The sequence below is a fragment of the Prenolepis imparis genome, unplaced genomic scaffold (genome assembly GCF_030444845.1).
Source record: "Prenolepis imparis isolate NDT839.2.m4 unplaced genomic scaffold, iyPreImpa1.0 SCAF_9, whole genome shotgun sequence".
Taxonomy (NCBI): Eukaryota; Metazoa; Arthropoda; class Insecta; order Hymenoptera; family Formicidae; genus Prenolepis; species Prenolepis imparis.
This window is the reverse complement of record NW_028141167.1, coordinates 8,887,405-8,904,954: the sequence shown is the minus strand read 5'-3', so window position 1 is coordinate 8,904,954 and position 17,550 is coordinate 8,887,405. Positions and strand designations below refer to the sequence as shown.

Sequence of the window (17,550 nt, the reverse complement as noted above, 5' to 3'; positions counted from 1 at the left end):
ATTTCATATATTTTTATATATATACACACTTATTTTTTTTTTAATAAGTTTTTTATTCATAAAAAAATGTTATTTACCTAAAGACAGATTCTTTTTACAAATTTCTATCTTTTGCACAAACATTTGGAATATTTAAAATAATTGTTTTCACGAGTATTACTTATTTGCGGTTTGCCAAGCTAATTGCAAACTCAACTGACATGTGGTCACTCGAAAGCTATTAGCCTAAATGACTGTCGCAGGTAGTATCGCCCTACACGCGAATGTTTAATAATTCTCGTTAGGCAAACTTGCCATTAACGGCGAGGCGGCCTTCACTTTAAATTAACCCGGTTACAACGAGAGAGGACGATACACATCTCGGACAGAGAACAAATGTAACCGATTTGCAAGCAGCGTTCAACCAGTAGTTATGTCAGTTATGAATTGCTAATGTCGCGTAGCTGACGTCTCCGCAGATTCCATCGTTGCACTATCTTTGCAAATAACGAGAAACTGGAATACAGTTGGATCTGCGAATTACATTGTGTGCAACTGACGCCTCGTGGGAGGTTTCAGTTTGTTCTATGAAAGTCACTAATAGCAATCAAAGGGAATATTGTACCAATTATGTTCCGATCCCGCGCGATATTCGATTACATTCCTTTAATAAAAATTGAATACGATATTAATATATTTTTTTCTCTCTCTCTCTCTCTTTTTATTTTTTATTTATTTATTTTTCTTTTTATTTCAAGTTAGAGAGAGCAATTTCAAGGAATTTTTTGAATTTATAAATCTCGAGTCTTCTGAAGACAAATTGCGAAAAAAAATGAGGGAGAGAGCAGGGTAAACGAAACGTAGATTTTAATCATCAAGAAAATCAACTTTGATAACTATCTTGTCTAAATCAAACTCCATGTTTACAGAGAACTTATGTACAGGACTTTTCAAAACCTTCACTGCTCTTTTCAGCTTCATTCTACGACCAACTTAGAGATAATATTATTTTTTTATTTTATACACAATATATATAATAATATTATGTTATATAAAATTTGAATTCTTTTTTTCTAACCAATTTAATACTATTAATTATTTGACATTCTTTACCTTTAAATAATTTTGTAACTAAAATTAAAATCCTTTTAACACAAATCAAAATTAATTAAAAGAGAGATTTAATAATTTAAATTTTATTTCTAATATTACTTTACTTATATATGTTGTAGTAATTAAAATCAGAAAGGAAAATATATTCTTTGACATTCGTTCTTGTCACAATCGAACAAAAAGAATTTAAGCCGACAAATCTGAACACCGCGTCGTCCCGATGTCAACACGGAGTGCCGAAATTAGCAATTTGAATACGCATGCAACGGCTCTGTTAATGAAGGCGAGAGAGTCCTGTGGCGATGTCGCGCAGTAACGTACGATGGTTATAACTATGCTAACGGAAACTGTGAACGTTCTTGGCGCTGCAATATTAACGACATCGTACGAAATCCGAATACTTTGCTCGAAAGAGAATCAAAATAATAATAATTATTATTATTACACAGTTGGAAAATTTGTGTTTTCTTGTCAAAAACGGTCCCCGTTAAAATTTTTGTGTTAAATATTTAACACATTCATGTGTTAAATTAACATATTGCTGTTGTGTTAATTGAACTCAAATGTTAAATTATTAAAATAACTGAAAAAAGGTCTAAAAATAACACAATGTGTATTTATGTTTAATTTTATACAATAAATATGTTCCTTATTATTAGTGACAAGATTTATCTGTTAAAATTTACAGAAAAAAAATGTTAATTTTGCTTTATAATATAAGTGGGGATGATAAAATTTAAAATTAACAATTTTTTTAGTTAATTTTTACATTAAAACTATGTTAATTTAACACAAAATTTATTTTAAGTTTACTTAAAGTTTGCATTTATTTTATGTTAAAATATTAACACAGTATTCGTGTCATCATTTAACATATCCGTATTATGTTAAATTAACACAAAAATTTCTGTGGATCGTTTGGGACATGTGATATTTGTTAAATTTAACACAAATTTTTCAACTGTGTATTATTATTATTATCCCTTCCATAGATATAATCGCGCCGAAGTAAATCCGACTTCCGATATCGGAACGATCCAATTAATTAATACGGCTAATTAATAGCTCAAACGTGGCAGCAATTAAATTATTCCGTCTCCCTTAGGGAGAAGAGCGAAAATTAGCCGGCGGCTTTGCCAAGTACACGGAACTGCGTTTAACAAGACATTTAAAGAGGGATTTACGAGAGCACGCTGCTGTTGGTGATAAGCAATGTTTTTATTAAGAGCCTCGATTATAAAGTTAAAGTTTCGCAGAGAAAAAAAATTGCAACTTGCCGTACTCACAAGAGTAAATAGTAACGATTAAACTTTAAGCGTCTAATGCGTAAGTTATGGCGAAAGTTTTGAAATGTACAGTCGAGTAATTTTTTTTTTCTTGGCAAAAAAGATTTTCGTTTAAATAAAGTTTCGAATTTGCACAGTTAAATATTTTTTTGAACAAATAATAAAAGTGTATATATATATATATATATATATACATGTATGTGTATGTGATTGCGCAATATTTTAATTTACTTTTTTTCTTTATTTTTACTTTCCGATTATTTAATCTTTATTTTTACTTTCCGAAGTTCCGCAGAGAGTGATTTTTCTGTGAGAATCATAATGAGAATCGTTTTGCTAATTTTTTTTACATTCTTCTAAGATTTTGTTCTAAAAAACTGACTCAAAGAAAAAAAATAAATTTTAATTATTTAATATATACATATTTCAATATTATTTCTATATATTTATATATAAGCAATAAATAAAAATATAAGTTCTATAAAAATTTCATATTAAAAAAAGGATTACATTATTATGAATTATAGGATTCGAAGAGATTTTCTTTTTAACTTTTCACCACATTTTCTCATTCTCTGTAGATTTTCGCGGTGTAGCAATTTTATTTTCGCGAAGCGATTTTGCTCGAGCAAATTAGTTTTTCCTGAGGAAAAAGCTGGTACCGCGGATTGTATTTCGTGATGTTCATTCGCCGTTGCTTGAAACTTCCGGTTGCAGGTAGGTAGAATATGACGCGATATAGCGCGCCAAGAAAGTACAGAAACGTATTATGCAGAATATTGCAACGGCATTGCAGTAATGCGGTAAAAATGATACGGCGGACTTTGTTAAGCTGTGCTCGAGTTGCACGAGAACGAACATATTGACTAAAATATTTGACGCCGTCTTCCTCGGGATACTCGCGATAAATTCTTAACCGCGTATACAAATCGCTCCTAATTATTCTTTGCTAATTACTCTTCCTCAAGTAATGAATCAATGAAATAAAACCTACTCGGCGGAATGAGAGAACAATAATTAAATACTTGCCATAGAGAACAAGAGTTCCATTTTATTACAAAATAACTATAATTCGAGTTTAAAAAGAGACGTCACGATAATATCTGTTAATCCGATATACATAATTTTTACCTACAAAATGCGGAAAAAATTGCAAAGTTGAAATTAATAAATGTTTACCTATTAATGTATTATACAGAGATATTAGCTAAACGTTTATTAATTTCGACTTTGCAATTATATATATGTGCTAATATCTCTTTAATTAGCTAGTATCTCTTTAATGTAAATTTCTTACGAAATATTATTTGTAAAAAAGATAACAATCATGATAGAAACTGAGAAGTACTTCAATTTATAATTTACAAAAAAAAAATATAATTTTTTATAATAGTATAGATATATATGTATTTTATTAGCCTGTAAAACAAACACACAAACACAGATATCTTTCTCACGTAATATAATATTCATTAAATATTATATAATTATTAAAGAGACGTCGTATTTCAATTCTAAAAGAGAAATTCCGAGTGTCGCGTAAGAAAAGACGCACAGCGAGATCTATCACGCGAAATACAATTTAGGAATTGTAGCGCGTTAATGGGCACAAACAGTCGGGTGTCTTGCGCGCCGGTTAACTAATTGTCATCGTAATCACTCGACGATTCGCGACGCAAATCACACAATTAAACAATCTCGAGGCAAGTATGAAAGACGAAGCGGTTGGATTCGCTTTCTCCTGTCCACCTCTTCGCGAGCGACGTCGTCGCATCGTCTCGATCGTGCACTAATTAGACGCAAGCCAACCCATTAAGGAAACACCGTTAATCATTCCAACAGGTTGTCTGTCGCGCCCGCTCTTTCTTGTCAGTTCTCGTCAAGAACCCTCGCTAATTATTGAATTTCAGTTATTTATTAAATAACTGACATATTCAACTAAAAAAGATATAATGATATAATGATAAAAAAAAATCATTAAAAAATGAAAATATTACCATTAATTTTGGGTAAAAAAAAAGACGAATGGAAATTAAAAATAATTATACATTTAATTCAAATATATATTTTTTGATGCAAAATGTCTGATTAATAATTAATATCAATAAATATACGCGTGTGAAAATTTGAGAAAAATAAAGCGATTCTTGTTGCGTTAAAAGAAAGAAAATGACGCGACAAAGAGAGGAATCGATAGGGGAGACTCGCAAACGTATCGCAAAGTATTGCGAATATCCTCATACGTCGCTCATGCGTATACCTTTATGTACCATATCCAGCATTTTATATCGATCGTAACGATATAACGGCGGCTTTGATAGAATCTCGAAGGACCGCTTTCCCGAGACATCCTCGGGAAACCTTTCTTCCCGACGACGTGACCGTGCGTCTTGTAGCGAGTGGTGGTCGATTTGGCACGACGCCAAAATGCGGTTAACTCGATCGTTGCGTGAAAGTATATCGCGTGGGATATATCGGAAGAGAAGCGGATACATTTCGTACAGTTGACCGAATCGCATTTCGACCGATTTCGCCTGGAGCATCGATACGTTCGAGCAGTTCGGACAAAAACAATTCGAGCGTGAATAGTATCCATCGCAAACAGAAATAAGTAGCTTTCGCGCAATTCCCCTCTCATCAGCTCAACTCTACTTTGCTACTTCAACCGAGTTCAGAGCCCAGTTATTCATTCGAGAGATATAGAGAGAGAGATCAGAGAGCAGAATATTGGGACGCGAACTTAAACCCGCTCGAATTGTTCCTCGACCGGAATAGGAAAATTCCTGATCCACTCACCTTCGTCGTTGCTATCGTTCTCCAGCAACCATATCTCCTCCTCGTCGAAGTGAGCGTCCCCGCCGCGATCCTTGCCCGGGAAGAACGCGTGCGCCAGGATCTGACCTCTGCCATCGAACGGATATCCATCTCCGTGATAACCCCTGAATAATGCGCAGGGAATATTACGTGGCGTTTTACCGAACAAAATTATTGGCCGCCGTGAGTTTGCATTCTATATCTATATACGGCTACTGTGGAATTATGTCACGGAATTTTCGCGTGGAATTACGTCACAATGTTATTATTATTATATCGTATACAGGATATCGTGTCGCGCAATATAGTGGAAATAATTTCGCTAACGTTGACTGTAACGCTGAACGTAAACTATAATAGCTGATAAAATTGCTCCAAATTTCTCCAAATTGCTCCAATATAAAAGCTCGAATTTTCAAAATCTCTCGATTCTCATTACAATCAATTTATTTGATCAAATTCATTGATTTTTAAAATTATCTTTAATTTTCTATTTACTAAGTAAAGTGTATTTATCGTGAAATTTATTATTCTTATAATGTAAACATTGTTTACCATATAAAACGATTCATCGCATAAATCAAATAAAAAAATATGTAATTAAATTAATTACAAACTTTAATTGATATTAAACTTACCGATGAAAGTAGACCAGGATGTCGGCATGGTCGCTGTTAATCTCCTGGAAGGTGAGTTTCGAATTTCTCTCCCAGAGGTAGAGAGCATTTCTCAATTCCCGTCGGACCCCGCCTGTGTCCAGACCGCTAGGTTGTGCGGATCTCAGACTGCAACAAAAAAAAATGTTCTCACGTGAGAAATATTGATTAATCAATTAATCGGCAGTACTAGAAGGACGTAATGGTGACATAAACAGGGAACATTTGCTCAGCGTTCACCAAGATTTCCGATAAACGCTGAGCAAACTCAGCTGATCGATTTCGTCCGTTTCGCTCAAGTATTTGCCAATTATTAATTACCTACATACGATCGTTACGTAAAGGAAATGCGTCATGCTCGCAATATTTTAGGATTGTCAACATTGAACTTCGATTGTAATGGTGCGCCATTTCAAATTATATTCAAATAAATTTGAATTTATATTACAATGTGGTGTAGCAACTTGTGTTTTAATTCATATACGATTATATTTATGCTGTGTGCGTATTTTAATTTTTACATGATAATTTATATAAAAGTGAAATTATATGTATGGTTTCCATCGTATTTTTTATTAATTTGATATATTTTTTCTTGCAGATTTTTTTATCTTACATTTAAATAAAATTTATCTTCAATTTATAAATTATTCTCCATTAGAGAAGATATGAGTTCTCTATATCATGATTAATTTCAATTTCAAATGTAATTTCGGTGCAGCAAAATTTAGTTTTACTCGGTTAGATATAAATAACGAAATGTTCATATATATATATATATATATATATATATATATATATATATATATGTAATTTCTAAAGCATTTCTAAAGTAGCCTGCAGTAAATAAATCATATTACGCGAACATAAATTTCAAAGATATAATTAAATCCCGCTTAAAGGCAAAATCTTTTATCCTCGTTTATTCATCGCCGCAATTTTCCCAATTTAAGTCGCCCTTTCGCGAAACTCCGCAATTACGCTTCGCGCACAAGAAACCACTGTCTCGTTCTCAGCAAACTTACTATTTACACGAGGCCGTAAGTTTCTCGCGGGAGACGCGAATATTTCGCCGAGTTCGGCAAAGTACGGAAGATACGAAAAGTTTTGCAACTCGAGAAGCGGGGATTATCTCCTCTTTTTCTTATTTTCAGGTAAGCGCTCCAGATGCGTGTCCAAATAACACTAGCATTCGTGTATTCGCGAGTATCACGCGAACCTGCTGACGCGGCAACTAAATTAATTAAAAGTATCACCGTTTTCTAAGACTGTCGGCTTCTGATGAAACCTTCTGATGAAACCCATGTTGAAAGAATTTGAACTTTTGAAATAACAAAAGAATTAATTGTTTCGCGCGACGAGTGCGACATCGGCTTTATTTTTATAATCGTCAAAGTTCCTCCCCGAACGCGACTTGCATAATTAGTATGCAATTTCTTTCATTGCCTTTTTAATTACTCCAAGACTTTGGAAACTCGGGCAAAGAGAATTCTGCAATGTAGACTTCTCTGCGTTATATTCTTCGACATAATTTAATTTTCGTATCGAGTATTTCTCTCTTTATACTTTTAAGAAAACAAAGATTTTTTATATGATGCATTATTTATATAATTTTATAAGAAAAATTTCATACGTCAATAATATCATTTTAAATATCCTCTATCTATCTAGATTTCAATTTTTCGAACTTATTAATTCATTCGATTACAATTCAACAATTCATATTCTATTAAATTATTTTTGACATGTACATAATGTTATTTCTGCATATCCACATTTTCATTTACACAAGCGTTTCACTTCGATATAAATTTAATTAAAAACGTTATTTTACTATAAAATAAATTACAAAGTATGATTTTTTCCTATTTATTTTAATCGTATAACCTTCGTCATTCGTTTAATTCCGATCGCATTTATTATACAAATGCCAGCCGTGTATGTCAATATCAAATGAAACGACCGCGCATTAACTCCCATCCGACTTTTGATGAAGCGATTCGAGTCGCGTCAATACGCGCGATTTACGTCGACAGAAAGCCTGCCACGACGATTTGCATTATTAACGGCCGTCCAACGGTAATATCGGAAATGGGAAACGGGGTCCAGTAATATCAACGATGATGACTGCGTATCGCCACGACGCATCATCGCTCGTCTCTCGTCATCGTTGCCTGTTTTACTAAAATGATCAACGTATCGCTTAATTAGGCAAATCGATCCGACACTGATCGATACACTTGGACGTATTTCCCTCTCGACGGAGTTTCCGATTTCACCGGTCAGGGTACTCGTGCAATTTCCTCTCGACTGGCGAGAATACGCGTAGCAAAACTCTCGTCGAACAATCTGCGAGTGTGCAGATTAGTTCAAAGTTTAATTCGCGAATTCAGAAATTTCGAACTCAGAGATTTCCGGAAATATATATAAGACAATTAAAAAAAATTCAATCCCTTTCCTCGTATGTAGGTATGTATGCGCACATTTTGAATGCGCTTTAAAATTTAACTTTAAATTCCTACATACATATATAGAGGGGAATACGTTTCGAAAAGTTACATCGCATTGTTCTCGATTCCGAGCTTGTGGAATTTCCGACGTTCAAAACTTTGAAATGAAAATTTTTATTTTCGCGTGCGCCCAACAAATCGCAAGAATGCTTGAAATGGCAAAATTATCGGAATGACTTTCATGCGCGCGATCAAAAAATGATCGGTAAATATATCTGTATATGTGTATATATATATATATATATATATATACATATATATACGCAATAATAGATACATTGCGAGTTTGCGACACGCAAACGCGATACACAGGATGGTTGCACGCAGTTCCATAACGTAAGGATATTATTTCCCGATATAAATTCGCTATTGATCGCGTTCCGTTCCGCATCGTTCTCGAGCGAAACTCTTCTTCTTCCTCAACAAGCGACACACGCTGCACTATCTTTTCATAGTCTGGCGTAACACGTCTTTGTAATATAGAAGAATAATAGAAGCTCGTGATAGAGTTGCGAAGAAACGTGACCAAAGTAAAACAGAGATAATTGACGATCAAAAAGAAGCGGAAAAATGTGTGATGCATATTTTTCTAAAAAAGTAAAGCAAAATAAATAAAGATTTAAATTTATAATATTTAAAGTAAAAATTTAAATAAATAAATCTAAAACAAATATAATGCGTGTTTGTGTAAACACGCAAAAAATATACAATATTTGAAAAATATCCTTTTTCCTAGTATATGTACGTGCTCTACATGGAAGTAGGATTTTCATATTTTCATATCAAATCTTTTCTTTGCATGTCAAGTAACCAATGCAATTTTATGCAGTACACTTTATGACATATGTAGCTCATCGTGTTTATTAAAAAAAGTTATATCGAAGCAATAATATATTAAAAATGGAAAATAAAATCTTTTTGCTATTTAGGACGTCTCATATTTGACCTATAAATGAAGAAAAAGGAATCAAGTGCGCGCAATACACAGGCAATTTAACGCCCGTTAGACATCCGACGGAGATTAATGGATGAATAGGCGTCCAGACAAATAGGTAAATTGATAGTTACAGCTCGACTAAGATAAAATGCTCCCTCGGTTTGAAACGAGCATGCTTTGCCAGAGTGCCAAGTGAATTTTCTCATACTGTCCGCGTTAATTTAAGTTCGTTTAGACGTCGATATAAAACCTTAAATGGACGCGCAGTCGAATCGACATCGATGACATCTGTCTCGACGTCAACCATTATAAACGGACGAAATTTTTATAATGTTCTAGAAAAATTTTCCTAGAAGTATACACAATAAAACACCCACCAAGATATAATAAGAAAAATTAAAATAATGAAGAAATATTCAAATTTAGAAATAATATTAAAAAAAATAAGAATATAAAAAATAGAAGAATGAAGACATAAGACATATTTTATACAATCTCAAGTAAAAATCGTCTTTCTCGTAATAATACCATAATTGACGTTACGAATTCTTTCTCCTCAGTCTTTCGATTTCCATCTTTTTAAGGGCCATTCTCGACATCGCAATTAAGCCTTGATGCAAGTTATCGCGTTTCATCCTACAGTTAACAACTTATTTATTGATTCATCGACAATTTGCCTTTATGAAAGGATTTACCTCGGGAGTTATACATATATCGGACGCGTTTAATCTCGCGAGTAACCATATCCGCGTACACGTCATTAATATCACATCTCAAACATTGTCTCGTATTCATTCCGCAGCCAATCGGTAATGAACATCGAGAAGCGTGAAACGGTTTCGCGATAAATGTCGTTTGCATTGAAAACGTAGCCAGCAACGCAGCGGTACAGTATAGGTACTCGTAAATATTTCCAAACGCGTTTGCTTTATTAATGGTTTATAAGAGCAGGGGAGAGAACAATGCGATATTTCGAATTACTGAATTATCGTACTAAACGATGACACGTGTCCCGTGGGGATTATACTGAAAAATTGATCAAATATATGTATGTTTTATCGGCGTAAATAATTGCGATCAAATTCCGGGCAAAATTCCAGATCCGATGATTAAATGAAGTCGTGATGATACGCTAATTAACATAAATGCATTTGCAACGAAATTTCATTGTCCTTTTCGACACTTATTATATTAAAATAAATTTCTAATATATAAAGTGTTTTATTAGTTTTGACAGAAAAATATAATAAACTACCTAAAAAGGACAAAATTTTTAAATGAGAGGACCTTAAATAAAAAACGTTAAAATATTTTTAAATATATACATTTTGTCAGGGCTATGACACATAAAACAGTACGAAATAACGATCCATATTTTTCATTGGAATATCATTACTCTCGTATGCCTTTTCGTTAATCTCGATGCACTTTGTAATTTCGCTCTGTGAATTTTCAATATTTCGGCAAGAAAGCCTTTCGAGGGTTTGAAAATAAAGCCACGAAGCGATTTAGCTAGCGACTGGATAATGAAGATACCGCGGTAGATGCGAGAGAACGATGTAAATTTTGCGGCGACAATAAGCTACCGGAAGCAGTACAAATTTAGTGAACTTCGGTTGTATAACAACCCCGTGTACAAGCTCGCCTCCCTCTCTTCTCCCCCATGAACGTTTGCCTCGGAAACTTTGATGAATGAACTTTACAACAAATCGCTGTGTTCATACATGCGCTACCCTTTTCCTAAACTCTAATGATAAAATCGCGCTCTTTGTCCTCGTTTTTATTGCACGTAAATTAAATAATTTTAAGCAAAAAAAATTAAGTGTAGTTTTGAAAACTCCAAAAAGGAAAATTTCTAATATCCAGAGAAAATGAAAAAATTTAATCGGCCAACAAGAATCTTTTTCGTCGTGACAAACAAATTTTATTTTACTATAATATTTATGTGTGAATTAATGCATAATAATATATAATATATAATAAGTAATGCATGATTACACACACGCGTCATTTAATTATATTTAGTAATGACTATATGTGTAAAAATATATAAAATTTAATTCTCCGCGATGAAATTTATGACATTAGTAGAAGTAAATTCTCTCTTTTTTCCTCTTTTTATATGCGTGTGTGTGTGTGAGATGTCAAAAATATTTCGAGAAATTTTCTTAGAGAACTATTGTTTGCACTCTCCCTGTACATACTTTTCTTTTAAGGTTACTGGAAAATGTCAAAATACAATCCTCCGGACGAGTCCCATAATGTAAAAATGGATATTTTCTAGCACGAATTTTCGAGCGAAGATGTGGCCCAGTCCGCTCATAACCGTCCCGCAGCTGCGTTCGCAATTTCCTTTATTCGTAACTCCGTAAATTTCGCCGACGAGCGGCAGGGAACCCTTACATCGCCAATAAACGATCGTAATTTTAATATGATTTATTCCTAAAGAAAGATACAGTCCGCAGCACGCAGGCATGCCTTGTAAAGTAGATTTTTCTCAAAATCTCGCATGTGTTCTTTGTCCTCGATAAATCTTTTATACCAGATGCAGAGGAAAAAGAAAGATGGATAAAAATGTGAGAATTTTTAAAGCAAATTAATAAAACAAAACTAATAAAACAGGCAAAACTATTTTTTTTTTAAATTATAGACACGCAAATGTTATTTTTTTCTCGACATAAAATGTACCCATAAAAGACGCTTCTCATTTTCTTTTCCTCTTTTCACTATAAGATACAAGTTCGTCAAGAAATTCAATCATTAAAAAATTATTTTTAGTCACAAAACATATCTTCATCAAGCAAAATAATCGAAATTATGGAATAATCTTCACCAGGCAAATTAAATCGCGAACCGGGAAACTGAAAGAGTTGAATTTACTCGCGCGACAATAAGAAGTCGCGATGAAACGAATAAACCGGAAAATGGAACAATAGATCATCCGAGGATATTAATTTTCCAACTCTATTTCACCGGCTTCGCGATGCTTTTACATTCGCCCAGTATACATTCAAATTATGCATAGACGCGAATGAACGAGAAAAAAGCGAGAGAAAAATTCGAAATAACTTTTCTTCTTTCGTCGAAAGCCGAAGAATCCGGCGAGTTAATTAATTAACGAGTTAATTAACGAAGATATGGCCGCTCATTTTTTCACGGATCGTATTAATTTATCCTTTATTTAATGAGAAATTAAAGATTCTCTTACAATTACTCTCATACGAAAAAAAGAACTTGTGCATATCATATAATTTAAAAATATCTATTAATTATCCGAATTAAAATTTTTAATTCTTCTAATAGATTAATATACAATATTATAATATATATATTAATATATATTATTATTATTCTCTCTAAAATATGTGTATAAAAAAATTTTATTGTATAAATATTTTCAAAAAGAAGTAACACACAAAATGTGTTTAGAAGAGACCAATTATATATAGAACAATTAACAAGATATTTCTTTCATAATAAAAAAGGTAGTTATAAACGTAGTAATATAAAGTACTCTGTTTGCACTTGACAAGATAGAATCAAGCGAGAAATATAACACAAAAGCTATTGTTAAGAGAAGCAACTGTTACATCGAGTGAAATTAGCATTGCTATGTTTCTCTCTCGTAAGCGAATGCGAAATCTTCTCTTTTTCGCGATGCTATTAAACGCTGACGATACGGGAAAAGAGAAAAAAAAACAGCAGATACGAAACACACATAGCCGAAAATGTATGTTAATGAATTGCAAATTTGAAAAGAAAGGCAAGCAAGGGATAGAGAGGAAACGATGGCGCAAAAACATGGATAATTAGAATCGCCGCCAGGTCGCTTTTAGGAGCACTCTCGATTTCGTGGCTTTTCAGGCAGGCAAGTTCGATCAATCGCGAATAACGTATTCACATCAATGCACCGCTAATTAGCGCACCGCAACATCCACATTAATTTTCAATAAAATGGCGAACTGTAACGCGCGTTATTCGATAATTGTGTCAGGATAAAATGACATCGTTGTGTATCTCGCAGCTGATATTTACGGTAGAAAATTACGAAAATTGTGGCATCGACCCTGTATTTCGGACAAAGTGTTAAACGTCAAATGGCTGATAACAAACAGCATAATAAAGGTGAAATACAAAAATTGAGGACAAACTTGATAAACAAATTTAATCCCGTAAAAATAATTCGAATCGATGTGAAAAATACAAATCTTTTTCCGAAAAATTTAGAATTCACACAATATATATTTATATTCCATCATCAAATATATATCTTTTACATATTTATATGATATTACAATTACCGCACGAGCAAACTATAAATTTGTATTCTCCGAAAATATTTAGCATCGCCCGTCAATATAATTTCCATTTTCCTGTTTTTGTTTTGTCGCTCGCGTTCTGTATTTTTTATTTTTCCATTATTCGCGCACACAAATCGTCGGCGAAAAATGTTTCATGACGCGAAATATCCGGCTCTCATTCACCGGCCTCTTCCGGGAATGTCGAATGATATTGTTTAAGTTGTCGCTCGTGCGCGCGACAGCTTGTGAAGCACCATCGTCCGATTTCCAAAGCTCGCGTTATATACACTCCCTTCCTCTCTGTTCGCTGTCCGATATTCGGTGGCAATTGCCACCGCGAAACGTCCCGCGGATCATCCGGAACAGATGACAACGCGTAGAGATTGGCGATGACAGCACTCGACGTCCGATAACGGACATTTCGCGTGGAGAAAAATTAATTCGTTTACTTCGAAAACACGCGGTAGAAAGTCGTTCGAGAGAGAGAGAGAGAGTCGTTCGTTGTCTGAAGAACTTTTTCCCGGCTCTCCGTGAGAGATTCCGAAAGAGATAGATACCCGAGTCTCGTCGTCATCGAGATTTTTACAAATTTTCGAGGGAAATTTCGCGCAATTGACGAGAGAATATATCGCTCTATCGAGAATCGCTGGAATCAGGCTCTCGAGAAAGGATATCGAGGAATATAACGGGACAAATTCGCGGCGCGATTACGACACTTGACACCGCGTTATCGAATTAATACACCTATTGTTAAACGATCGACACGACCGACACTCGATCCTGTCGTGATGCTGATGACACTCGGTACCATGCGACTCCTATTTCCATGGGTACTCGTGATCGCGGTCTATCGAAAGCTCTTTCTCGCGGGACGGGATTTGCGGACGACAGTTCAGGATGGTCAAGTGTCTCGCCAATATCGAGACGCGATTGACGGTTCGGAGGAGTTCATAAATCGAGCGAATCGCCGATCGGTAGGAGGATAAATAAGGGAGAGGAGAGAGTAAAGAGAGACAGAGGGATCACGGAAGATAAAGGCAGTTGCCACGTGGAGGCCGCGACTTGGAGGACCTTTGACAGCGATTCTATTCAGCGTGTCCTCGAACAGTCACGAAGAGATGAGAAAAGAGAGAGAGAGAGAGAGAGACGTGTCTCTTTCATCTAAAACTAGCCCCCCGATTACGCCATCGATAATCTCGTTCATGATCCGGGTGTGTATGTGTGTATGTGTCATTGTCAGCGCTTATTGACACGCTTTTCTATAGCGAACGCGTCGTGGATAACGAGCTTAAAAGGCTTTGTTGAAAATTTCAGTCTCGTCGTGATTTTTTGGTATCTCGTTGTTTAATAAAATTGCTGACGTTGCAGGTGTGTCACTATTTTGCGGAAGATGAAAAAAATCGGCGACGTTGTAATACAATTTTTTCGCGGCGTAAAAATCCTTGATCTCCTTTTTTAAATATATCATTCTTTAGGAAGATAAAAGAATTATAAAAGAAAGGTATACGAATTTTTTGGGAGATAGTTTTACCCGAGCTCTCCATATTTTCTGCGGAATTTCCTCCATCCATATATATCCGTATACAGCTGTTCTCTCGATTCAACGAGAGTCGATCCAATTATGGCGAGACAATATTAGGAGGACTGCTCGATGTAATACCGCGACCGCGTTTGTGCGGATAATAATCGCGACCATATGAATCGTTTCTGCGACCACGTGCCCGGATTAATTAGTATGCGCGAGTGCAAAACGAGAGCGGCCAGTTATATTCGTTCATACGTTCGTCGTTCATTCGCAGAATGTTCGGGCTGCGTAATCTCCGTGAGGATTTTAAACCGTCGTTTATGTCTAAACCGCAGGGATTTACCTGAGCTTTTACGATCAACCGCGAAATCGATCTTCCGTATTGACGATACGATTACAGCCGCATATTAGTGAAATAGTGCATCGAGCCTTTACTGCACTCTCCGACGATAAATATAGTTTTTGCGCGTCATCGCGTACAACAATTCATCTTGTCACCGGAGAAACGATTGCTCCGATTCATAACTAGATTAATATTTTGAACAAACTAAATATGTCTAACTTTCAAATTAATAATTTATCCGCAAACTAATAATAAATTTATTTTAAATTAATAACACAGTTTAATTTCTAATTCGTAATTAGGTAATTGATTTTCTAAAATTTCTAATTTAATTTGCTTTAACAAAACTTATTTTTTAATCAATAATTAACGACTCATTTTTTAATCAATAATCTATAATAAAGTTATTTGCGATATTAATAATATATTTTATGTTAAATTCAATATTTATTTATATAAACCAATAATATATAGTATAGTTTATATAAAATAATTGATTTATTCTCAAATTCACAAAATAAAATTTTTAACAGAATATAATGAAAAGCGGCTTGTAGTAACTATTTGAGTGATTGAACTATTTGTTTGAGAATAATTGCTCAATGGAGGGTCAATTAACGGCGATCCCGACAGAACAAAGCAGGTCGTCGTACAAAAACGCGAAATCCGTCGAAATCAAATCGTATCGATCGGTCGATCGTTCGTTGCGCGTATTCGGATCGGTTCGCTCTGGACGAACGAAAATCCATCCTTTATTTTGCAGGCAGTTTGCAGGCACCGCGTGTCTCGTGTCGTGCATCGTGGTTAACGTTGAGCCTTTGTCGTCCCACGGAACGAACGGGATGAACGTTTAATCAGCACGGGAAAGAGAGCGTGCAATCGATCTTGTCTCGTTGCACAAAACTGTATTTGCGAATATTTGCGAAACTTCGCGGAGGGATAATCTTTCATGAATTTCGAGGTAAAACATAGATTTTTCTCGATTTTTTTCAAGAGAAAATTTGTTTCTGGTTCCAGGTTATCTTTAGGAAATTTAAAAAGATGATTAAAATATCAATTATCAAGATATATTGTAAACAAATGAGAGGTGTGCTTAATTTTTAAAGTTATCTCAAATTAAATGAGAGAGAATCCTGATTTAAATTTTAATTTTTTAGTAGTTTTCAATTAAAATTTCATGAGAGAAAGAAATTCAGTTTTTGAATTATAAAGGAATAATCTACTGAAGTTTCAGATAAAAGTTACTTATTTATATATAGAGACTTCTATCTTTTACGTGTGAATAAATCTACACAAAAGTAATAAAAGTGTGTATAACGAATCGCATTTCTCTGGGAAAATTTCTGGCGCCAAGCCCGCGATCGAAAACAAAATCACTTGGCATCAGCAACCATCTTTGCTTTCTATGGTAAATAAATTGTCCCATTTTTCCATCGACGTATCGATGTTGTTGGTGACGTTTTTGCGACCTCCTTAAATTAATCCGCGGATTTCTACGGAAAATTCGGATATGTTCGTAACACGTGATTCTCAGCCGCCTTACCATCTTTCGTCCGGATCTTTCGTACGGATTTTATTGTCGCTCTCTGGACCAGAAATAACGCTCGTAATCGAAAAGAGCAGACCGTAACAGCTCGTTGTATTTTCGTATAGAAAATAATCTACAGGAAAAGATGCTTCCTAAATATCTCTATTGTTAATTTGTGTAAAGATAAAATAAAGTATAATTTCTCTCGATAAAAAATCACAGAACCATTTGCAAAAATAACTATATATAAAAATATATCTACTTAAATTTTATTGAGATTAAAACTAGATTTAATTTTATTTTATTAAAGTAACATTAGTCACAAGTAACACGTTTATGTTTTAACTTCTTCTTTAACGAGAAATTGTTGAGAAAAAGAGAGAAAGCTAAACTGTGCGATATGTACAAACGTCAAAGATATGATCGAATAATCTCTTATTCAGCATCCACAAGATATTTAAATCGGATAAATTTTATTAAGTCTTTTTTACGAGTGGCTTTCGGTTCGACGATTAAACGGGAGTTAATTCCAAACAGCCAACTTCATAAATTACTCAC

General features: G+C 34.4%; 1 protein-coding gene across 2 annotated transcripts in view; it reads right to left on the bottom strand.

The window, feature by feature from the left end:
- The window catches only part of Mmp2 (Matrix metalloproteinase 2), a 167,648-nt gene that overhangs the window by 30,884 nt on the left and 119,214 nt on the right, over positions 1-17,550 (bottom strand). For both annotated transcript variants that reach the window (XM_083047112.1, XM_083047110.1), the window contains exons 5-6: positions 5,831-5,977; positions 5,175-5,317 (exon numbers count right to left, since the gene is read on the bottom strand). In XM_083047112.1, the coding sequence (XP_082903238.1) occupies positions 5,175-5,317; positions 5,831-5,977 (290 nt within the window). The remainder of the gene's footprint in view (positions 1-5,174; positions 5,318-5,830; positions 5,978-17,550) is intronic.